The sequence below is a fragment of the Notamacropus eugenii genome, chromosome 1 (assembly GCF_028372415.1).
Source record: "Notamacropus eugenii isolate mMacEug1 chromosome 1, mMacEug1.pri_v2, whole genome shotgun sequence".
NCBI lineage: Eukaryota > Metazoa > Chordata > Mammalia > Diprotodontia > Macropodidae > Notamacropus > Notamacropus eugenii.
The window spans coordinates 235218244-235243117 of record NC_092872.1 but is presented as its reverse complement, the minus strand read 5'-3'; the positions used below and the strand labels follow the sequence as shown (position 1 = coordinate 235243117).

The 24874-nt window shown below is 37.5% G+C and overlaps 1 protein-coding gene and 1 pseudogene across 1 annotated transcript in view; both read left to right on the top strand.

Moving 5' to 3' along the window:
* Window positions 1-24874, top strand: part of SAMD8 (sterile alpha motif domain containing 8) — a 50841-nt gene that overhangs the window by 17449 nt on the left and 8518 nt on the right. Inside the window, exons 2-3 of the mRNA XM_072628094.1 lie at window positions 14048-14631; window positions 21314-21409. Coding sequence (XP_072484195.1) covers window positions 14048-14631; window positions 21314-21409 — 680 coding nt within the window. The remainder of the gene's footprint in view (window positions 1-14047; window positions 14632-21313; window positions 21410-24874) is intronic.
* On the top strand, window positions 21416-24872 carry LOC140517148 (trafficking protein particle complex subunit 2-like protein; annotated as a pseudogene).

Below are 24874 nucleotides of genomic sequence, written 5' to 3'. Positions count from 1 at the left end.
CTAAATCCCAGCCTTCCCTGGGATACTGAGTCACTTTTGACTCATAAATAGTATTGCCCCTCTTAGTCATTCATATCTAAATCATTCCTGATAGTGACTAGATGAAGTATCATTTGGCTTATGTGCCTGTGTTGGAAAGGGGCACACCAGACAGAACTCCAATAACATCAAAAAAAGGGAGAAGGGCTGAGGTGGTTTCTTGATAGTTATTACCTCTTTTGTAAGTATAATCTTAATTACTTTTAATATTTCTCATTGACAGAATGGAGGACAGAATTATTCACAAAAATTAAGTCAAAATATGTATTATAGAATGGATTAGGGACCTTTTGGGTAGTTTCTGATATGTTAAGTGAGTAAAGAAAATCAAGGTTTTAATATAATTTTTCTATGTTCATTATCAGATTTCTTCCTCTTATCAAACATGAAAATAATACCATAATCGAAAGTTATTTTTTTAGTTTTTAGTGGTTTGGATGGTTAATCGTAGTTGCATTAAATTACTTGAAGGAAAAAAATTGTACTAGTAGAGAACTGATATTTTGAGAAATTGCATCTTAATCGAGAACTTCTAGTTAAAATATTGTCCAGAGTTCTACACAGTACAAAAGAATTGTTATCATCTATGTGTGCTTTTCTCTTGTACTTGGAACTATGAGTACGCCACTATCTGCTGACAGCCAGCTCTTTAGGTGCTGGCTGTTCTCTTTTCTTAACAATATAGTGTTGACCTTTGATACTTAATAGCTTTTGGTTGCATTTAATTTGGGGAGAAGACATTTTTAAATAATCTCAGGTGAGAGAAATGTGACCGTTAATAAGGTGGAAGAAAATGCAGCAGTTTTTCTGGTAGTATCCAAACATGAGGTAAACTTTATTAAATAAACACAAATTAATGATATTTGCCTCAAACACAGGTCCATCTTCCATATCAGAGATCAAAAAATGGGAGAAAAAGGTTAAATTCAAAACTAAGAAACCCATCATTCAAGACCTATCACGTATGTAGTGTTCCACTTCCATAGTCCTGCAGCTCTTCAAGGAATCTCTGCAGTGCTAAGTTTGAGCATTGTACTTACAAGTTTATTTTTGTTCTTGCTCTTATCTTGTTTATATTATTATAGTCACATCATTACAGTCTTGGTTCTGTTACTCTGTAGCAGTCATGTCTTTCCATGCCTATTTGTAAACCTCATATTCTTCATTTCTTACAGTGTAGTGATATTCATTACATTAAGGTGCCACAATTTGTTTAGCCATTCTTCAATAAAATGGCATCTACTTTGTTTCCAGTATATTTTACTAAGCAAAATGTCTACTATAAATATTTGAGTATATGTTAAAAGTAGAAAGTAGAGAATAATGATTTTGATATAGGTATGTGTATATTTATACGTGTGTGTGTGTGTATGTATGTCTGTGTGTGTGAGATAGGTGATAGAGAGCGGACCTCTGATTTCATTCATGTAAAAAGCTCCTAGTAAGAAATTTCCTTATCTCTCAGTTAATGCAGGTTGGTACCTTCTTTACAACTAAAGCTTTAGAAAACTGTCTGAGGAACCAATAAATGACTTGCTCAGGGTCAGATAGAATGAAGTAGAGGAGAGATATGTATAACATGTACTATAGTATCTATCTATACATAGATATTTCTAGTCAAACTAGTGTGATATTCTTGCTGTTTGAGGTCTTTTTTGTAGGTAAACATGGAAAAAAATACAGTTTGGGGGATAATCTTGTTTGTCTAGGTTGACATGTCTTTTGCTGAAAAAATCTTCAGTGGTTTCCCAAGACCTACTCAGTAGAGTTAAAACTCTTCTGCTTTGACTTTAAAGGCCTTCCATAATCTGATTTACCAGTCTTTCCAACTTAATCTCATATCCCTACCTTCTCTGCACTTCAGCCAAAATTGGATAAGCATTGCTTTTACTCTCATTCCTCCGTGCCTTTGCACATCCTCTTCCCTATCCGTGGAATCCCCTCTACTCCCCCACTTTGCCTTTTGGATCTGTCCTGTGCAACCCAGCAGGATGCCTTGCTTGGTTGGTAAACTACTTTAATCCTCACATAGCACTTTTTTTTTTTTGGTAACTCAATAATGCACTTACGTAATATTCCATATTGTGCTTGTGTTGTTGTTCAAGTCAAGTCAGTATGCATTAATTTCAGTGCTTTCTATGGTCCAGGCACTGTGCTAAGCATTAGGGATAATACAAATGAAATCTAAAAGAGATAAAACTGGGTGAAGAAGTAGGATTGATAAACGTTTTGTTGAATCCTTTGATGATTTTTTTTAACAACCAGCATTGAGGGTACATATATAAACCTTGTAGCTGTGAAACACTGTAATATCAAGTGTTATAATTATAACAGTCAGGTCCAAAATTTAGCTTCTTTAATGACATGAAATATTTATTAGTATTTCACAGATATTTGTGCACAAATATTATCTGTGACTTACTGTAGATAACCTTAATAAGATTCATTTCTTCCTTTGTAATATGTCTTTTATCTCTGGGGAATCCCAAGTGTTTTTATCCTATTTGGTTCTGAACACTCTGTGTGATATGCTTATATAATAGTCATGTTTTTCTAAACCAAAAATTGGGGCACATGTTCTAATAAAGGAAATTCCTTTGGTAAAGACTTTTTAGAAGTACACTTATTTTCCTAACTATAGCGGAAAATCTGGTATGTGTATAGTCATTATAACTAATTAAAAGATAGATAGTGTTGTTCCCATTTTACAGATTAAAAACCAATAAAATAAAAGTAACATAAAATCATGGTGTAAGTTGTGACAGAACCAGGAATATTTAACACAGGATTTTTATACTTTCTTTTGAATGTTATTTATGAAAATATTGTGGGGCGGAGCCAAGATGGCGGAGTAGAAAGACGCACATACACATAGCTCCGAACCCACAACCCATAGAACGGCTACAGGGAAGTGACTCACGGCGAATTCTGCACCCAGAGGCCACGGAACATTGGAGCGAGGGAGATTTCTGTTCCAGAGAGACCTGCAAACCTCTCGCGGGGGGTCCTTCGCACTGCAGACTGGGCGCCGGGACTGGGAGCTGAGTGCAGCCCTGCCGCGGCCGCGGCACCAAGAGGAGCAGATCCGAGCAGGCTTCAGGAACAGGATCTCCAGCGGCCGCACAAGTCCCTCCACCCACAGGTGACGGGGGTCGGTGAGAGAGTCTCTTTGGCAGGTCGAGAGGGGAGTGGGGTGCCCCCATAACTCAGGCCCCCCCCCCCCCGGGAGGTAGAAGCTGAGAGGCGGCTGCAGACCGGGGCTCCCCAAGGGGGCAGGAGCCTGGATCCATTGTGGAAGGTCTCTGCATAAACCCCCTGAGGGAACTGAGCCTGAGAGGCGGCCCTGCCCCTACCTGACCACCTGAACTTAATCTCACACTGAATAGCAGCCCTGCCCCTGCCAAAAGTCCTAAGGCTGGAAGCAGCATTTGAATCTCAGACCCCAAATGCTGGCTGGGAGGATCAGGAGGCGAGGTGGGTGTGAGGAGAATATTCAGAGGTCAAGTCACTGACTGGGAAAATGCCCAGAAAAGGGAAAAGAAATAAGACTATAGAAGGTTACTTTCTTGGTGAACAGGCATTTCCTCCCTTCCTTTCTAATGAGGAAGAACAATGCTTACCATCAGGCAAAGACACAGAAATCAAGGCTTCTGTGTCCCAGCCCACCCAATGGGCTCAGGCCATGGAAGACCTCAAAAAGAATTTTGAAAATCAAGTTAGAGAGGTAGAGGAAAAGCTGGGAAGAGAAATGAGAGACATGAAGTCAAAGCATGAACAGCAGATCAGCTCCCTGCTAAAGGAGACCCAAAAAAATGTTGAAGAAATTAACACCTTGAAAACTAGCCTAACTCAATTGGCAAAAGAGGTTCAAAAAGCCAGTGAGGAGAAGAGTGCTTTCAAAAGCAGAATTAGCCAAATGGAAAAGGAGATTCAAAAGCTCACTGAAGAAAATAGTTCTTTCAAAATTAGAATGGCACAGATGGAGGCTAATGACTTTATGCAAAACCAAGAAATCACAGAACAAAGAGAGAAGAATGGAAAAATGGAAGATAATGTGAAATATCTCATTGGAAAAGCAACAGACCTGGAAAATAGATCCAGGAGAGACAATTTAAAAATTATGGGACTACCTGAAAATATTGTGAAACCTCTTGATAACTTATCCTATAGAAGCAATAACTATGGGACTCAAGTTCATCATTTAGCTAGAGGTATATTGGTTTATAGAATTGTGAGACATTTGTAATTTATATAATTGCTCTGAGATTTCTATATTTTCAAAGAAAAATATTGATATATATTATATAAGGGTACAAACTTTGTTTTTAATTTGTGCTAAGGTCTTTAATGTACTTTCTATCTCTGTTCTCTGTCAAAGTAGTAGGACAGATAATTTTTTAAAATGTTGAGAACATTTACTTAATTATTCTATCCTTTTATTTTCTTGAGAAGGAAATTATTCTTTCTACATTTCTTTTTTTTTTCTACTTTGAAATAGCAACCACTGGAACCATCAAAAGCTTAAGTGGATTGTGCTTTCTTTGCAGAGGAAATGAAAGGTTAAATTAAAGGAATACCTAGTTTCTTGCCACTGATTGGAATAACAAGAAGAGCAAATTAGCACTTATTTCTCTATGTCTGTGTAGCTGCCTTTTTCTTCCCTATGGTTTCATCTCCAAGATCTTGAATTTTGTGATATTCTCTTCTCTGATCAGATACCTTTCCAGTGCCCTTCTCCTCTTGGTCACCTTCTTTATGATAGTCTTAACATTATAGTCAACTATTTCAACAATGTATTGTCCTTAACCTTTGTGTCCTATTCTGTTATTGTGCTTCCAAGTACTACTGCTGCAGGAAGGCATGGAACTTTATTGAGTGAGTCTACTACAAGTTCATTCTACTCAACTTCTTCTTGGCCCTTACAGATTGTTATCTGTTATCTGTACAGTTTTTTCGTTCCCCTCTGATTGCTGCTCTTTCTTGTTCCCTATGGTGGCTTTTTCAAACCTTCTCTCTAAACCTGTGAATTCACTTCTACCCACTTATTATTGCCTTCAACCTTTCTAAGATTGATACCTGTCTTTGAAGTCTCTTTTCTCACCTTCTCTGTACTTCTTTTATCCAGCTCTTTTCCTTTTCTTCCAGTGTCAGAAGATAACATGACTTTCCTCTTTGCATTGGCCCTACATATACCTTTCATTCTAGCCCTTGCAGGATCACAGGTCTATGAATCATCTGTTAAACAAACACCTACTGTATGTTAGGCACTTGGCATGTGCTTGACACTGGATATGCATGTACAAAAAACCAAACAAGTCATACTCAAAAAGTTCTTACATTTCTACTATGGAGGACAAGTATATATAAAATATATATATGTACAGCATAAAGTTCAATAAATACAAATATATTCAGAATAGTTAAATACAAGGCAAGTTTGAGACGGAGGGCACTAACAGTTGGGGAGACAGGAAAGGCTTCATGCAAAAATGGGAAAGGAAGAGAGAGATTCTGAGGCTGGGGAGGTAAGGAGGGAGTGCATTACAATCACAGGAGTTAGACCAGTACAAAGGCTGGGAGAAGGGGAAAGTGTCTTGGAAGAACAGAGAGAAGCTCTGTTTGTCTGGATGGAATGTGGGAGGAGGAAGGGACCTTAAGCTTAAAGGCCATCAAGTCCAGCCCTTTCTTTTTACAAATGAAGAAACAGAATTTGTCCAAGATTGCACAGGTAGCATAATAACATGTGAACTGACTGAGACAAAATCAAATAATTGCTTTTATTGACGTATACAATAAACCTAAACAACTTTTTACATCCTAAACTTTGTAATTTTAGATCCAGTTTTTTTCAGTAAACAAAAATCTTAAGTTTGCTCCCCCATTGGAGGGAAAAAAATAACAAAACAAAGCCTTGTATGAAATATGCATGGTCAGACAAAACAAATTCCTTCTTTGTCCAAAAAAATACACATCTTAATCTGTACCAAGTCATCCTCTCTCTCTCTCTCTGAAGATGTGGGTATCAGGATTCATACTAGGTCCTTTAGAATTGTGGTTAATCATTGTATTTACCAAAGTTCCTAAATCTTTCAAAGTTGTTTGTTTTTACAGTGTTAAAATTTTGTAAATTGTTCTCCTGGTTTTGCTCAATTTAATCAGCATCAGTTCATAGAAGTCTTCCCAGGATTCTCTGCAATTATTCCTTTCGTTATTTCTTATAGCATAATATTATTCCAGTACATTCACATATCATTTGTTCAGTTATTCTTCAATTGGTAGGTACTCCCCCTTCATTTCCAGGTATTTATCATCACACAAAGAGCTACTGTAAATATTTTTGTTTGGATCTCTCCATTGCCATTGTCATATTTCTTATATTATGTCTTACTTATTTGTGTATATATATTAACCCCCCTATTAGATTGTAAGCTCTTTGAGGTCAGGGATTCTTTTCTTTTAATCTTTGTATTTCTAGTACCTCATATATATTATGCACCTGATAAATGTTTATTGAATTGGATTCTCAAGGAATAATCAAGGTCCTTATTAAGAACTGAGCTGCCTCCTCCTTGTTCTGTAGTAAAAATATTAAGGGTAAAATCTTGCAAGTAAATGTTACTTTGGTTGACATGCTGTAAGTGATTTTTAAAAGATATTTATCATTTAGGGAATGGCTGTGGTGTGATGGAAAAAAGAACTGGATTAGGAACTAGATGATTTGGGTTCTAGTACTGGGACTGCCGCTTTTTGTTTCTGTTTGCTTGGGCAAATCACATAAAATCTGTGAGCCTCAGTTTTCTTATGGGTAAAATAGGGATAATAAACCCCTGCCTACCTCACCGCATTAATAGTGAAGAACAAATATGAATAAAGTGTGTGAAAATGCTATACAGATTTGTTAGTAATGCCACTTTTCCAATTCTATTTTCTTAAATGTTTCCTGTGTACATAGCAACCAATGTTATGGTAAGCAGTCCAGAAGCATTTTTGGCACCTAATAGGAAAATCAATATTAAGACTTTTCCACCAATAATCCCTAAAGTAGATAAGCAGAAAGTTGAGGGTTGACTGCTTTTCATTTAGAGACTTGTACTTTAAGTATGTATACCCAGCCAGTTTCCTTTCAAAATGAAGGTAGATACTACAATGCTGCTTCTATGAAGCCTTCCTCAGCCATTCTATGTCTGTAATGTCTCCCCATTAGGATTATAAGTTTTTGTTTTGGTACCTACCGTGTACCCTCAGTACCTGGTACAATTCTGAGTCGAGCATATTCAGTAAATACTTGCTAAGTTAAATGTGTAGGGAAAAAGAAAAATTATCTCAAATATGTGGGCAGCTAGGTGGTGCAGTGGATAGAGCACCAGTGCAGGAGTCAGGAGGACCTGAGTTCAAGTCTCACCTCAGACACTTGACACTCACTAGCTGTGTGACCTTGGGCAAGTCACTTAACCCCAACTGCCTCATCCTGGGTCATCTCCAGTCATCCTGAGGAATATCTGGTCACTGGATTCAGATGGCTCTGGAGAAGTGAGGCTGGTGAGCTGCACGGCCCTCCCTCACTCAAAACAAAGTCAAATCCAAGTCATGTCATCATTTCTCTGATGGCATGGTCTTTCTTCTTCGGCAATGAAAGATGATCACGCACATCCCAAATATGTAAACCACTTAGATGTATACTAGGTGAGGAATTTCATCTCTGGATCCCTGATATAATTTATTACATCTTATAGTTTACATAATGCTATAATATACATTATGTAAGTCTGTTCACGAGTTGTTCTTTAGCAAAACTATAAATAACCTCAATAATACTATCTGAATGTATTGAACTAATTTGGAAAAAAATTTAATGGGTGAGATATAGAAGAGGAAGACAAGAGCATACTGTGAACTTCCTTTTGAACAATTTGGATCAACACTGGTTGCTTCTGTGGCATAAAATACAATCCTAAGATCATAGAATGATATAATTATAGAACATGTTCTCACCTGAAACATCATAATAGGCAACTACAAGATGTGTCATGTTTTCATGTTACAGTAGTACCAGGCTCAAAGGAGGTTTCTGTGTGTTCTGTCATAGCTTTTAATAGCCAGATAGGAAACATCAAAGGTTCTTTGTTAGCAGTGTGTTGGTGGAAAGAAAAACTTAGTGAATCAAGTCAGAACAAAATGTTTAAAAGACTAAAGGTTATTTGGCAAAAATGTAAGAAAGAAAATTATGTAAACTGAACTGGAGAACAATCTTAATAATGCTGAAAAAGGATGAGAGTGACTTGAAACACATTTGTGGTAAACTATTCTGTCTTTACTAGAAGGAAGATGGCTAAATAGGGAAAAAAATGAAAGATGAAATTGGACCTTTATATATAGTATAGGCATTTGTCTACATAGAACTACTGCACCCTTTGAAACATGTGCTTGTGGTTCTCAAGTCTGAAATAACCAAGCCAGGGTGCATGAGGAGAGGAAGGTTTGGGGAGGGTCAGATGTGATATTCTCAGTGTACTTTAAAGTAAGCTCACTGGGCAGTGAGAGTGGAGTGTAGTCCAACACAGACCATCTCTCAGCAAGCCATCTGCAGGTCTTAAGGGACAGCTGAATTGATGATGGCATTTTCTGGAGCCCTCAACCCACAGATAGTAAATTGGGGGAGGGAAGAGGCTGATGTCAAACAACTGGTCAGGAGATTACAGGGGACCCTTTACTATCACTACAAAAATAACTCTGTTGCGTTGTCCATGTGCAGTTCCGGGTCATAGAGGGCAAGGAAGAACACTAGCAGGAGCAGGGACCCTGGACACAATTCCAGAGCAGAAAAGAATGCTTGTAATTACTCTCAGACCAGAACACAGGCCAGGAAAGCAATGACCAAACCTCTCCTTAGATAAGATCTCCTTGGAGAACTGAAAACCTATGGACCCCCAGATCTAGCTCTGAAAATAACACAAAAATCCTGAAGCTTGGTACAGCACCCCCTTCATCCCAGGAGTAGAGCCCAACTTTTACATAAGTTTTTAAAAAGTCAGGAAATAGGCTGGAAAAATGCAAAAACAATAACAGCAAAAGAACTAGACCATAGAAAGTTACCATGGATATAGGATATCAAAATACAAACTCAGAAGACATCAGAGTCAGAACTGCTACATCCAAAGCCTTAAAGAAGATGTGAATTGGCCCAAAAAGAATTTCTAAAAGAGCTCAGAAATTATTTTGAAAAGCACATAACAGTTGGAGGAAAAACTGGGAAAAGAATGACAGTGATGCAAGAAAACCATGTAAAAACAATCAAAAACTTGGTGAAGGAGTCACCAAAATTTCTGAAGAAAATAGCACCTTAAAAAACAGAATAGGCCAAGTGGAGCATAAAAATCCATGGAAGAGAAGAGACTCCCTAAAAAACAGAATTGACTAAATTGGCCTAAAGAAAATCATTCCTTAAAAATTATAGTTGGGCAACTGGAAGCCAATGACTTCATGAGATATCAAGAAACAAGAAAACAAACTCAAAAGAAAGAAAACTAGAAGAAAATGTGAAATATCTCATTGAAAAAAACAACTAACCAGAAAAATAGATCCAGAAGAAATAATTTTAAGAACTACCTAAAAGCCATTAAAAAAAAAACAAAACCTAGATATCATCTTTCCAGAAATTATCAAGGAAAACTGCTTTGAAAGGATCCATCTTTTGAAAGAGAGAAATTGAAAGGATCCATCTTTTGAAAGAGATCCCAAAATGAAAACTCCCAGGAATATTATAGCCAAATTCTAGAGCTTGTAAGTCAAGGAGAAAATATTGCAAACAGCTAGAGAGAAATAGTTCACATACAGTAGAGCCACAATTGGAATTAACCAAGATTTAACAGCTTCTACATTAAAGCACTTAGAGGCCTTAGAATATGATATTCCAGAGGGAAAAAGGAGCTAGGCTTACTACCAAGAATCACCTACTCAGCAAAAGTGAGTGTGATCCTTCAAGGGGAAAAAAATGGATATTTAGTGAAATAGAGGACTTCCAAGCATTTCTGATGAAAAGACCAGAACTGAATAGGAAATTTTATTTTCAAATACACGACTCAAGAGAAGCATGAAAAGGTGAACAGGAAAGTGAAATCATTAGGAAGTCAGTAAGGTTAAATTGTTTACATTCCTCTATAGGAAGATAATACTTGTAACTCCTAAGAACTTTCTCATTATTAGGGCAGTTAGAAGGAATATACATAAAGGGGATGGGTGTGAATTGACTATAATGGGATGATATCCCAAAAAATAAATTTAAAGGGTGAGAAAGAGGAATGTACTGGGAAAGGAGGAAAGGAGAGAGAGAATGGGGTAAATTGTCTCAGATAAAAGAGCTTAGAGGAGAAGATGGAGGTGATGGTGGGTAACACTTGAACTAAAGTTTAAGTTTCTCTCATCAAAATTGGTTCAGAGGGAATAACAGGCACTCAGTTGCATATAGAAATCTGTTTTACCCTTCAGGAAGGAAGGAGAAGGGGATAGGGTTGGGGGGGCTGATAAGAGGGTGGATTTGGGGAAGCAGTGGTTAGAAATAAAACACTTTTAATGCAGGACAGGGTGAAAGGAAACAGAGATGGAATGATAAATAAAGAAAAAGTCGAATGGAGGGAAATACACAGTCATCATAACTATGAATGTGAATGAGATGGACCCATCCATAATATGAAAATGGATAGCAGGATGGATTACATGATTTAGACATGTAAAGGATGATACCACAAGCAAATTAGGGGAGCATGTAATACTTTACCTGGCGGATTTATGGATAAGAAGAATTTATGACCAAATAAGAGACATCTCTACTTATATATAAAAATGGTCTAAATCACTGTCAATTAAAGAAACAAATTAAAACAGCTCAGATTGAAACACATCAGACTGGCTTAACATGACATAAAATGACAAGTGCTAGAGGGGATGTGGGAAAATTGGGACACTAATGCGCTATTGGTAGAGTAGCGAACTGATCCAACTATTCTGGAAAACAGTTTAGAACTGTCCCCAAAAGATTATAAAATTCTCCATACCCCTTGACCAAGAAATATTACTGCTAGGTCTGTATCCTAAAGAGATTTTTTTAAAAAGAACTTATATATCCAAAAATATTTTTACCAGCTCTTTTTATTCTGGCAAAAAAAAAAAAATGAAAATTGAGAAGGGAATACCCATTAGTTGAGGAATGGATAAACAAGTTGTGGTATATAATTATAATGGAATACTATTATGGTATAAGAAATGATGAACAGAATGCTTTCAGAAAAACCTGGAGTTACATGAGCTGATGCATAGTGAAGTGAGCAGAACCAGAACAGTTTACACAGTGATAGCAATACTGTATGATGATCAAATGTGAGTGACTTACTTAGCTGTTGTTCTCAGCAATACAATGATACTTAAAACAAACTTATGATGAAAAATAATGTCTGCCTCCAGAGAAAGAAGTGATATTGTCTAAACATAGATTGAAGCATACTTTTTGTTTACTTTCTCTTTTTGTGGGTTTTTTTTGTTGGTGTTTTCTTTCACAACATGACTAATATGGAAATGTTTTTGTATGACTGCTGTTGTATAACCTGTGTCAAATTGCTTGCCTTCTCAATGTGAGGCAAGAGAGAGAAATTTTTTTAAAAGAATAGAACAAATTAAATTACTTTTGCATGTAATTGGGAAATTTTTTTTTTTCCTTTAAACGCTTGTTTTTAAAGTTTGGCAGAGAGAACCCCATAAATACCTGTGGTAGAGAATTATATAGGTCCTTTGAAATCCATAAGTTCTTTTTAAGTACTTAAGTATTGGAAGGTAGTATTTAGTGTGGGCATTTAAAAATGCATGTGTGTGTGTATATATACATATATAAATTTATATATGAATAATCTGCTTTCTGCTTTGCAACCTCAGTGACAACAGGTAATGTTTGTTTGCCTTTGTCAACAAATATCTCTTGATATTTGGGAAAGCTCCCTGTTGTATAGGGAATAGAAGGCTTTTCATGAGCTAGAAATTCATTGGGATACAAATAAATGTGTGGCCTCATTTGTCCCTGTGAATTTGGGGAAGTATGACATAAAACTTTAGGGAGAGAGAGAGAGAGAGTCTCATTTATAACTTGAACTAGATGGCCTCTGAGGTCCCTTCTAACCAGATATTTTAAATATAGATATCTATGTATGTGTATGTGTTAGTGTGTGCATACACCTTTGGCTTTCAGGTTATGATTTGGGAGTCAGTGTATATTACTGTGGAAAAGATTGTAGACTTGGAATCAATTAAGACCCGAGTTTAATTCTTCCTCTGACACGAGTGTTATGTGACCATGAACAAATGATTTCATTTCTGAATCTCTCTTTCCTCTTCTGTAAATAATAGATCTTTAATTCTTCTCTCACAAGATTTTTTTAAGTGTCAAAAAAGATAATGTATGTAAAGTATTTGTAAACTTTAAAGCATATATAATGTCAGCTATTATTTTTATTTTAAAAAGTGGCAAAAATCGCAGTAACAAAAAATGTTAAGTCTCAAAAGAATATGAGGGGAGAAATATAAAATCAAAGCAGTGAAAAATGTAAAATGCTTAAAGTTTTAAAACTTTCAAAATATTCATTTAAAGTCTGATCCCTTAAACTTAAATCTTTAAATAATATTTTATTACTTTCAGATGATATTAAAACTTTTGAATTTTAGTTCACCAAGTACTCTATGATCACAATTTTGAAGATAGATTGCCCAATAGAGGGTTTGGGGATTCTTTTAGACTAAGTTTCCCTATCTCACCCAGGTCAGAAGTGTAGGTGCTCCTCATGGCCTTGGTCCCAACCTGATCAGCACAGGAGCTCTGATCTGCTCTTGTTCCTGACCTATGCCAATTCATCCTTTCCTTTAGGCAAGCTGGTAGTCACAGGGTCACACTATATCAATTCCAAACTTAGTTCAGATATATGATTGGCTATCAGGGATGGGGAATCTGTGACCTCGAGGCCACATGTGGCCTTCTTTGTCCTTGGGTGCAGCCTTTTGACTGAGTCCAAATTTTACAGAACAAATCCTGTTAATGGGATTTGTTCTGTGAGGTTTGGAATCAGTTAAAGGGTGGCACTTGAGGACCTAGAGAGCCACATGTGACCCTGAGGCTGCAGGTTATATCCTGGGAACCCATAGCAGATCAGAACTCCAGAGCTCAAGAGATCCAGCAGCCTCAGTTTCCCTGATAACAGGGATTATAGGCATGTCAGCTTTCTGACGGAATATTCAAAGTATAAAAGTTACCTAACTTTTTCTCCAATTTATACCTTCTTTCAAAACTTTGGCGTCCATATGATTGTTCACTTTGAAGATAAAAGACAACTCTAAAGAGCTTCCAGAAACCAATGGAGCTACCTACAGAACTTTCTTTTAGGAGCATGTTGGAGAAATTTGATGTTCTTTATATCTGAGTCTCCTGTATGTCTCATTCTTTTGCTAATAGCCTAAGTGTGAGTCTCTAAAATTGATTCCAATCAGAGGATCTCTCTAATTTAATTATAGTTAGAATATCCCAGCACATTGGATTTAACCCCTATGCCAAACTTATAGGAAAACACAGATTGTCATCTGTACCTTAGAAGGAACACTTGCTTTGATGTGATCACAGATCTATTTCAGTAGCATATGCTTTACGTTTAAAAAAAAAATCAATCTCATAAAAATGTACGACAGGCTTTCCTACTTTTGAGATACCTCCTCCCCCCCATTTTGGGACTACAATCATAAATATGTTGAAATACAAATATGTATAATGAATGTATAATGAATAATGAGTCATTGAAAAACATTTTGTAAATGTACAAGTACTCTCTAAATTTAATTTTACTTTTAACCCCTCTTGGAAGGAAGTATAGCTATGTGGGGGAGTTGTTTTTTCTAGAATACATATATACATACATATCTATATAGGTTTTGATGTAGAACCTTTTCAGTTCATGCTTAGTTTGTTCTCTTTTTCTTCTAGGAGACAATGGCATCACATAACCAACTCTGCATTCGTCGTTGGACTACTAAGCATGTTGCTATATGGCTTAAAGATGAAGGTTTTTTTGAGTATGTGGACATCTTATGCAATAAACATCGACTTGATGGACTCACACTGCTAACATTGACTGAATATGACCTACGATCACCTCCTCTGGAAATTAAAGTCTTGGGAGACATCAAAAGGCTAATGTTATCAATACGTAAACTGCAAAAAGTACATACTGATGTTTTAGAAGAGATGGGTTACAACAGTGACAGTTTCCTTAGCCCCATGTCACCTTACATCAGTGTTCTGCAAGGTCCGGAGTGGCTTTGTAATGGGGAACTACCACATGACTGTGATGGACTTATCACTGACTTGAATTCAGATCAGTACCAGTACATGAATGGGAAGAACAAACACATGGCTCGAAGATTAGATCCAGAATACTGGAAGACCATATTGAGTTGCGTATATGTGTTCATAGTATTTGGGTTTACATCCTTCATCATGGTTATAGTCCATGAACGAGTGCCTGACATGCAGACTTATCCACCACTACCAGATATATTCCTGGATAGGTAAGTATTTGTTCATTGTTAACATATTAATTAGAAAGTCATTTTAACGTGGTTTTAAAAACTAAATAAGCAACAGTCTAGAACAAAATGTCTGGGGTAATTAGTATTACATCTCATTGGGTGGTATACACAATTTGTTTTATTTAGCATTAGTGTATTAAAGTATACTTTTAAAGACTTAGTTAATTACTTAGCCAGTGACTTAGACCTTTAGCCCAGATGACTGGAAAAAGAATACTAATAATTCATTTTCCTACAAGTGTATCTCCTTAGTATTGAACTCTGTTGTTTAAGGACCAGCCAGCTCAGCCTTTATAAGTTCTGAGAGTCTTGTCATTATCCACAAATTGAGAAGTTTTCTGGACACACCCACTCTCAAAAACCATCTACTAAGTTATGGAAGGGTTGTTTAAGCATATTTCAGTGTGAAAGTGTGTTCTGACAATGTGATAAGCATTTTGGCGATGAAAAATGAGGGAGTCATGTTAGACTTCTGAGGGGACCTTCCAGATCTAAATCCATGTTTCTATGATTTTGGCTAACAGTTCTTCTGCATTTCAAATAATCTTTGGAGGTTACGTTAAATGAAGTAGATATAGCTGGTTACTAGAATCGCCACCAACAGAAATACTTGTTCAGTGATAGTTAACTAAATTTTAAGAACAGAAGTTCTGAACCATTTTGAAGTTATAGCAACTTCTTACTAGTTTTGTTAAAAATTATTTTCCATTTGTACAAGAACTATATGCCTTATCTTTATTTTTAAAGTTCATTGGATTTGGAGTTGGAAAGTATCTTAGTCATCTAGTCCAATCCCTTCATTTTACAGTTGAGACCCAGAGAAATTAGGTTACTATACTTAAGTAGCATCTGAGCCAGATATTCGCTACTCCATTTTTAGAAAGACATTGTTATATAATTGTTTATAATCCCTCATAAACATACTCTTCACCCAGACTTTCCTATTTCTGTTGAGGGTAATTACCATCCTCTCAGTCATTTAAATTCATAAATTTAGAACCAGCCTTCACTTTTCCTTCTTCTTCCTCATATTTAACTGGTCACTTGATAAATCTTGTCTATTCTGTCTTTACAACATCCCTGTCATCCTGTCCTTTCTTTCTATTCACAGAACCACCAGCCAGCTACTCTAGGTCAAAGTCCTCATAACCTTTTGACCAAAATGTTATAAATAGCTGTTTATTTGCTGTTCATGCTTTCTTCCAGTCTCTTCTCTTCAGTGTATCCTTTATACAGCCAAAATAGGTATTTTGAGGCATAGGTCTGTCCATGACTGTCCCTTGCTCAGAAATCTTCAGCACTTAGCACCAGGCCTAGGACAATAGTAGATGCTTAATAAATGTTGATTGATAGTAGAGAGTTTTCAGTTATTCTCAGTCTTGCTCCCACCTCCCTTTTCAGCTTTATTTTATACTACTCCATTTTACCAGTCCTACATCCCAGTTCAACAGATGTTCTCAATGAGTTTGACTACCATAGCCAACATCTGTGCCTTCATGCATGTTACCCCCTATACCTCAGATGTGCTTCCTTTTTGTTTCAGCCTCTCCTCCTTCAGTTCAGGTTTCCCTCCTGTGTGAAGATTCCATAATACTCTTCCAGTTGTTTGTCTTCTTTCCTTCTTTAATTACCTATATTATGCTTATTCACATTGAGAGGGACTGTAACTATGATGGTCATGCAGCGGATAGAGACTATGACTTGGACTTAGAAAATTTGTGTTTAAATTCTGCATCAGATGCTTAACTAGATGGGTGATGCTAGGCAAGTCACCTTTGTGCCTCAGTTTCCTTACCTATAAAATGGGAATAATAAAAGCATCTACCTCATGGATTTGTTGTAATGATTAAATGAATTAACATGTAAAATGCAAATGTTAAAGTTCTCTGTGATTATTACAGGGAACTTTAGGATACAGAAGCTCCCTCTACCAATGTTGCTTGACACCTTCCCTAAAATTTAGTCTTATAGTTGCCTAGAGCACTAAAATGATAACTAGTGGTTTGTTTAGAGTTTACAGAATAGCTAGTATTTATATATCAGATAGCCAGTATTTTGGGGGGACAGGGGGCAGGAATCAGGTCTTCCTGATTTCTAGGTTGGGTCTTAATCCATTCTTCTATGTTACCACCACCAGCCCCATACCTTCTTACCACCTGGCAAATTACATAATGCTTTAACACCTCACATCAGTCCTGGAAGGTAGGTGCTGTTATCATCCCCATTTTACAGATTAGGAACGTAAAGCAGATAGAAGTTAAATGACTTGTCCCGAGTCACATACGTAGCTTCCAAGTGTCTGAGACTGGACTTGAACTCAGTTAATTCTTGAGTCTATTCTCCTTTTCTTTCTTTCATTTACTGACTGTCCCTGCCTGCTCGCCTTTCCTTCTTCCTTTCCTTCTTTCTAGTTTTACATATTACCTCCTTCTAGTAGAATATGTTTCTTTTTTTTTTTTAATTTATTTATTTAACTTTTAACATTCATTTTAACAAAATTTTGGGTTCCAAATTTTCTCCCCTTTTGTCCCCTCCCCCCCCAAACACCAAGCATTCTAATTGCCCCTATGACCAATCTGCTCTCTCTTCTATCATCCCTCTCTGCCCTTGTCTCCATCTTCTCTTTTGTCTTGTAGGGCCAGATAACTTTCTGTACCCCTTTACCTGTATTTCTTATTTCCTAGTGGCAAGAACATTACTCGACAGTTGTTCCTAACATTTTGAGTTCCAACTTCTTTACTTCCCTCCCTCCCCACCCCTTTCCTTTGGAAGGCAAGCAATTCAATATAGGCCAAATCTGTGTAGTTTTGCAAATGACTTCCATAATAGTTGTGTTGTATAAGACTAACTATATTTCCCTCCATCCTATCCTGTCCCCCATTACTTCTATTCTCTTTTGATCCTGTCCCTCCCCATGAGTGTCGACCTCAAATTGCTCCCTCCTCCCCATGTCCCCCCATCCATCATCCCCCCCACCCTGCTTATCCCCTTATCCCCCATTTTCCTGTATTGTAAGATAGGTTTTCATACCAAAATGAGTGTGCATTTTATTCCTTCCTTTAGTGGAATGTGATGAGAGTAAGCTTCATGTTTTTCTCTCACCTCCTCTCTTTATCCTTCCACTAATAAGTCTTTTGCTTGTCTCTTTTATGAGAGATAATTTGCCCCATTCCATTTCTCCCTTTCTCCTCCCAATATATTTCTCTTTCACTGCTTGATTTCATTTTTTTAAGATATGAGCCCATCCTCTTCAGTTCCCTCTGTGCACTCTGTCTCTGTGTGTGTGTGCGTGTGTGCATGTGTGTGTGTGTAATCCCACCCAGTACCCAGATACTGAAAAGTTTCAAGAGTTACAAATATTGTCTTTCCATGTAGGAATGTAAACAGTTCAACTATAGTAAGTCCCTTATGACTTCTCTTTGCTGTTCACCTTTTCATGCTTCTCTTCATTCTTGTGTTTGAAAGTCAAATTTTCTTTCCAGCTCTGGTCTTTTCATCAAGAATGCTTGAAAGTCCTCTATTTCATTGAAAGACCAATTTGTCCCCTGAAGTATTATACTCAGTTTTGCTGGGTAGGTGATTCTTGGTTTTAGTCCTAGTTCCTTTGACTTCTGGAATATCCTGTTCCATGCCCTTCGATCCCTTAATGTAGAAGCTGCTAGATCTTGTGTTATCCTGATTGTATTTCCACAATACTTGAATTGTTTCTTTCTAGCTGCTTGCAATATTTTCTCCTTGACCTGGGAACTCTGGAATTTGGCCACAATGTTCCTAGGAGTTTCTCTTTTTGGATCTCTTTCAGGCGGTGTTCTGTGGATTCCTTGAATATTTATTTTGCCCTCTGGTTCTAGAATCTCAGGGCAGTTTTCCTTGATAATTTCATGAAAGATGATGTCTAGGCTCTTTTTTTGATCATGGCTTTCAGGTAGTCCCATAATTTTTAAATTGTCTCTCCTGGATCTATTTTCCAGGTCAGTTGTTTTTCCAATGAGATATTTCACATTCTCTTCCATTTTTTCATTCTTTTGGTTTTGTTTTGTGATTTCTTGGTTTCTCATAAAGTCATTAGTCTCCATCTGTTCCATTCTAATTTTGAAAGAACTATTTTCTTCAGTGAGCTTTTGAACCTCCTTTTCCACTTAGCTAATTCTGCTTTTGAAAGCATTCTTCTCCTCATTGGCTTTTTGAACCTCTTTTGCCAATTGAGTTAGCCTATTTTTCAAGGTGTTATTTTCTTCAGCATTTTTTTGGGTCTCCTTTAGCAGCGTGCTGACGTGCTGTTCATGCTTTGACTGCATGTCTCTCATTTCTCTTCCCAGTTTTTCCTGTACCTCTCTAACTTGATTTTCAAAATCCTTTTTGAGCTCTTCCATGGCCTGAGCCCATTGAGTGGGCTGGGATATAGAAGCCTTGACTTCTGTGTCTTTGCCTGATGGTAAGCATTGTTCTTCCTCATCAGAAAGGAAGGGAGGAAATGCCTGTTCACCAAGAAAGTAACCTTCTATAGTCTTATTTCTTTTCCCTTTTCTGGGCATTTTCCCAGCCAGTGACTTGACCTCTGAATATTCTCCTCACACCCACCTCGCCTCCTGATCCTCCCAGCCAGCATTTGGGGTCTGAGATTCAAATGCTGCTTCCAGCCTCAGGGCTTTTGGCGGGGGCAGGGCTGCTATTCAGTGTGAGATTAAGTTCAGGTGGTCAGGTAGGGGCAGGGCTGCCTCTCAGGCTCAGTTCCCTCAGTGGATTTATTCAGAGACCTTCCACAATGGATCCAGGCTCCTGCCTGCTTTGGGAGCCCCTGTCTGCTCCCACCTTCGCTTCTGCCTCCCGAGGGGGCCTGAGTTATGGGGGCACCCCACTCCCCTCTCCACCCGCCAAAGAGACCCTCTCACCGACCCCCATCACCTGTGGGTGGAGGGACCCGCGAGGCTGCTGGAGACTCCATCCCTGAAGCCTGCTCGGATCTGCTCCTCTCGGTGCCGCGGCCGCGGCAGGGCTGTACTTGGCTCCCAGTCCGCGGCGCAAAGGACCTTTTGCTAGAGGTTTGCAGGTCCCTCTGGAACAGAAATCTCCTTCGCTCCAATGTTCTGTGGCCTCTGGTCCTGCAGAATTCGCAGTGAGTTGCTATTTACAGATGTTCTACGGGTTGTGGGTTCGGAGCTATGTGTATGTACGTCTTTCTACTCCGCCATCTTGAAGGCCTCAGAATATAAGTTTCTTGAGAGTAGAAACTGTCTCATCTTCTCACCTTTGTATTTCTTGAACAGTTCATAGTACCATGCATGTAGTAGGAACTTACTAAGATTTGTTGAATTGACAAAGTAGAGACTCTTCAGAGGAGGGTAACCAAGATATCAAGGGAAGAGAGTTCTCAAGAACCATGCATATAAGGATCAGTTGAAGAAACTGAGGAATATTTTAGCCTGGAGGTAAGAAGATTTAGGAGGGATACAATAATAATCTTCAGATATTTATAGGATTGCCATATAAAATCAGATTTATTCTTTTGGGGTAGTATCCAAAGAAAAGAAGAACGCTAGGACTGATGGTAGAAGTTAGATGAAGGCAGATCCCAGTTCAGCATTAAAAAAAAAAAAACAAAACCATTTTAATAATTTGAATAGTCAAGAAATACCTTGAAAGAGGTTATGACTTCCCCACCCTTGAAGCTTATAAGTAGAAGCTGAAGGATTACTTACCTGGAGATTGTGAATGATATTCATGATTTTAGGTGGAAATTAAACGATGACCTTTGAAATCCTTTTTAGTTCTAAGATTCTGTAGTTCACCATCAGCAAGCATCCTGGGAAGCAGTGGGAGAGCAGTTTAATAATGTTAATGAGCAGTTTAATCACAATTCCTAATGGCTTGGGTGTGGTCTAGTCTGGAGGCAGAAGAATGGAAGTAGGCAGCTCTTAAGGTCTGATGGTTCTTTAAAAAGCATTGAAAATACTGGTTATTGGAATTTATCAGTTGAAAATATTAAAAATAAGAATATTTTAAGGTTTTATTTTACTAATACTTTTTTTGAAGAACAAAAAAATGGAAATAAATATAACTTAGGATAGTTACTCAGTTTTTTCTGTCAAGTTTGACATACTTAGGAAATAACTGATTTCCAACCCATTTGAAATCATGAAATCCCAAAGTATTCTAAGGTACAGTTATATTTACAAATACTAGATGGTAATATCTCATTTATACAGACATTACACTTTAACTGGCAACCACAACTCTTGATAGTGTGGCAGCTATGGTAGTAGTTACCACTGTATCATAGTCCTTTTTTTATTGGGAAGCTTAAATTAAAACTTAAACTTAAAAGTTCAAAAATTATGCAGATAGTTATTTTTTAAAGACTATTGAAATTCCTTTTGGGGTTTTAGAAGTTTTCAAGAATTCTGAATGTTTCTCAAGATAATTTTGAGTACTTTTTCTGGTTTGTGAAGACTGAAGACATAGGAAATATGTCCTATATATGAGACTCTTTTCTAAGCCTGTGGATTTTCTCCTTTGAATACCAAAAATGGGCCTTCTTCCTAACAGAAAGTGATGTGTGTGTATGTGTGTGCACGTGCATATGTCCACTTTTAAAGACCTCTTTAAAATTCATCCTCCACGTTCCTCTATGCATTCTGACCCTTCCCCATTCTCGTTTCAGTGTCCCTAGGATTCCGTGGGCTTTTGCCATGACAGAAGTATGTGGTGTCATTCTCTGTTACATCTGGCTGCTGGTGCTTCTCCTTCACAAGCACAGGTACTTCTTTACTCTTGGCTGCAAGTAGTTTAATGTTTTGACTTTTTTAGAGACTGTCTGGACACCTTATTGTAACCTGGTTGTTAATAAGCCTATTTTACTTTCTTGAAGTTTATTTCTTCCCAAATTAAAAAAAAGATGATCACAGTGTGATGGCAATTAAGAGGAACATAATTTGGGTGGGAGCTATTATAAGGTTTAGATTAAAATGAAATATTGCCGCCTTCATATTTGGAAGTTTACATCCTTGGGGTTCTGGGTCACGTTTGAATAGGGAGTTGGAGGAGTGAGGTGGATAAAGACTAGACAGCTACAGGATAAGTGAATAAGTCATTACCTGGCCAGTCTCTTGTTCATTTTTGACAGCAAACAGTGTTTCTTAAGAGTGGTCCCCTTCAAAGGCATTAATTTAGTTTTTCAAAAAACACACTGTTCCTTACTATGAGGTGACATATTGAAGTACATATTACTCTTTGGTTATTGAGTTTTTGAAGTCACATTCAATGTATTTAATATAACTAAACACAGCACCACAATGTAGCTGTCCACTGTTATAGCAAATGAAAAGCTCGTAAATACTGTATGTTTATTTCTCTTTGGCTCTCTAAAAATCTCTCAACAGAGAAGAAATGTGAGTCTCCTTTTCTAATTTAGGGAATTAGAGGAGGGAGGAATCCCCTTTTTTTTGGGCTTAAAAGGGAAAAATGGTATAAGCATTGATATTTTGCTGTCTGTATAACTTTGGAACATTTGGATGAATTAATTAACAATCTTTGACAGTCTCCCTCACTTAAGGTTATTTATTGATATGCTTTGGGTCTGAGGTAGCAGTTCTTTTGATTCTTTTAAGACTGTTGATGGGCAATATAGTGGTAAAGAGATTGAATTTGGTGGTAAGATAGCTTTGTGATTTTGGGCAAATATCTCTACTATCTGGGCCATAATTTGCTTGTCAGTAAAATAAAGGGATTGCCTAGATCTCTAAATCCTTTCAGCTCTAAACTCTATGATTTTAGGAAAGCAAGCAGTTCTTAATCGACAGTCTCAGTTTCATGTACAGTTCTCTTTTTCGTTTTACTATGTATGTGGAAATGGCTTTTTTTTTATGTTAAGTTCAGAATAAAAAATTAATTTATAAAATCCTTTTATTCTGTAACTATCCATTCTGGTCATGTCAACTTTGAATATAGTTCTGTCCCATTTTGAAAGTCTGGATGTCTTCCTCTGCGTGTTGCTTGGGGCAGGTGTTAGTATGTACACATACATCATTACTGCTTTCCAGTAGACACTGCTATTCCATAGAATCTTCGTGGACTTTTTAAAAAATACCCATCAAAAGAGTTGACTCTATAGGAAACTTCAGGTAACCCACCGCCATATTAGACCCAAATCCAGATACTGCTACAATAAAAAGGATTCAAGGATGGTGGGGTCCTTTGAGAATACAGGCCTAACCCTTAAGGAGCTCCCTTGTCCATGAAGTATAGGGGAAAAGGTATAACAGTGAAAAGTGGCAGCCCAGGAGTGGTTATAATCACTGTTACAAAACAGTACTTGATTTGAACTAAATGAGTGACATTCAATCTAGTTTTCCAAACAGAGAAAACATTAGGAATTAGATTTTATTGGGCCACCACCAGTGAGGCATGAGAGGCTGGAGGCTTGAGACTGAGTCCTGGCAATGACCCTTAATATCTGTGTGACTTTCACTGGTCCTGTCTTCTGCTCTATAAAAGGGAGATAACATTACTTAACACTGCGTTCATCATGGGTGGTTGTGAAGAGACAGCTTTTCCTCTGAGGTTAGAAGTTCCTTGAGAGCAAGACTTGTGTGCAGTTTACTTTTGTATTCCAGTTACCAAGCACAAAACTTTCAGTCTCCTAAGTGCTTAATGAAATATTCATTTGAATCAACTATTTCACAGGGTTAGATAGTCACACACCTGTCATTGCTAGATACACAGGTACTTGCTAATGGGGGGAATATTCTGTTAGAACCTGGCATGGTGCAAAGATCAATAGAAAGACCTGAGTCCTGGAGTCTGCTCTGTTGTTACATTCTAACCTCGTATTGAAAATGAGGGGGCTGGGCTCTCCCTTCCCTCCCAAGATGGCGGTGTGTATTGGGGTGATCGCCAAAGAGAATTACCCACTCTACATCCAGAGCATCCCTGCAGAGCATGAGCTGAAGTTCCACTACACAGTGCACACGTCTCTCGATGTGTTAGACAAGAAGGTCTCTGCTATGGGAAAGGCCCTCGTGGATCAGAGAGAGCTCCACCTGGGACTCCTGTACCCCACTGAAGACTACAAAGTATATGGCTATGTGATGAATTCCAAGGTGAAGTTTGTTATGGTGGTGGATTCCTCCAACACAGCACTTTGAGAGAACGAGATCCACAGCATGTTTAGAAAACTACGTAATTCCTACACAGATGTCATGTGCAACCCCTTCTATAACCCTGGGGACCGTATTCATTCTAGGGCCTTTGATACCATGGTGACTTCCATGATGGTGCAGGTTTGTTGAGAGAGAGAGTATAGTTTATAGTTATTTCTGAAAGACTATATCATACAGATGTGTGTATATAATGCCCTCCTCTTATATATGATATGAAAACCACTCTCTTTGCATGTCCAAAAACTTGTGTAAAGTGACTTTTAAATAAGTAAATAAATAAAGTTAAAAAAAAGAAAAAAAAAAGAAAATGAGGGGGCTGGACCATATGACCTCTAAGGTTTCTTCCATTTCTTTTTTTTCCTCCAAATTTATTTGTTTTCAATTTTCAGCAATCGCTTCTGTAAATTTTAAATATTCTCCCCCTCCCTCACCAAGATGGCATGCAATATAGGCTCTGTACATACATTCTTATTAAAATGTTTTCACATTAGTCATGTTGCATAGAAGAATGAAAACGAATGGAAGAAAGCATGAGTAAAACTAAACAAAACCAAACATAACAAAAGAGAAAGGAGTCTGCTTCATTCTGCGTTCTTACTCCATAGTTCTTTCTCTGGATGTGGATGGTATTTTGCATCATGAGTCCTTTGGAAATGTTTTAGGTCCTTGCATTGCTGTGAAGTACTAAGTGTCAAAAACAGCCCCTGCCTACTGTGGCTGTTACTGTGTATGATATTCACCTGGTTCTGCTCACTTCACTCAGCATCAGTGCATATAAGTCTATCTAGGTTTTTCTGAAGTCCACCTATTTGTCATTTCTTATAGCACAATAGTATTCCATTACATTCATATACCACAACTTGTTTAACCATTCCACAATTAATGGGCATCCTCTTGATTTCCAGTTGTTGACCACCACATAAAGAGTTGCTATAAATATTTTTGTACATGTGGGAGGTCTCTTCTATTTCTGAGAGTCTGTGGTTTTTCTCTTATTATTCTTTTTAAATAAACATTCAAACTCCCTTTGTGTTATTTTTTTTTTCCTTTTGGAAATGCTATTT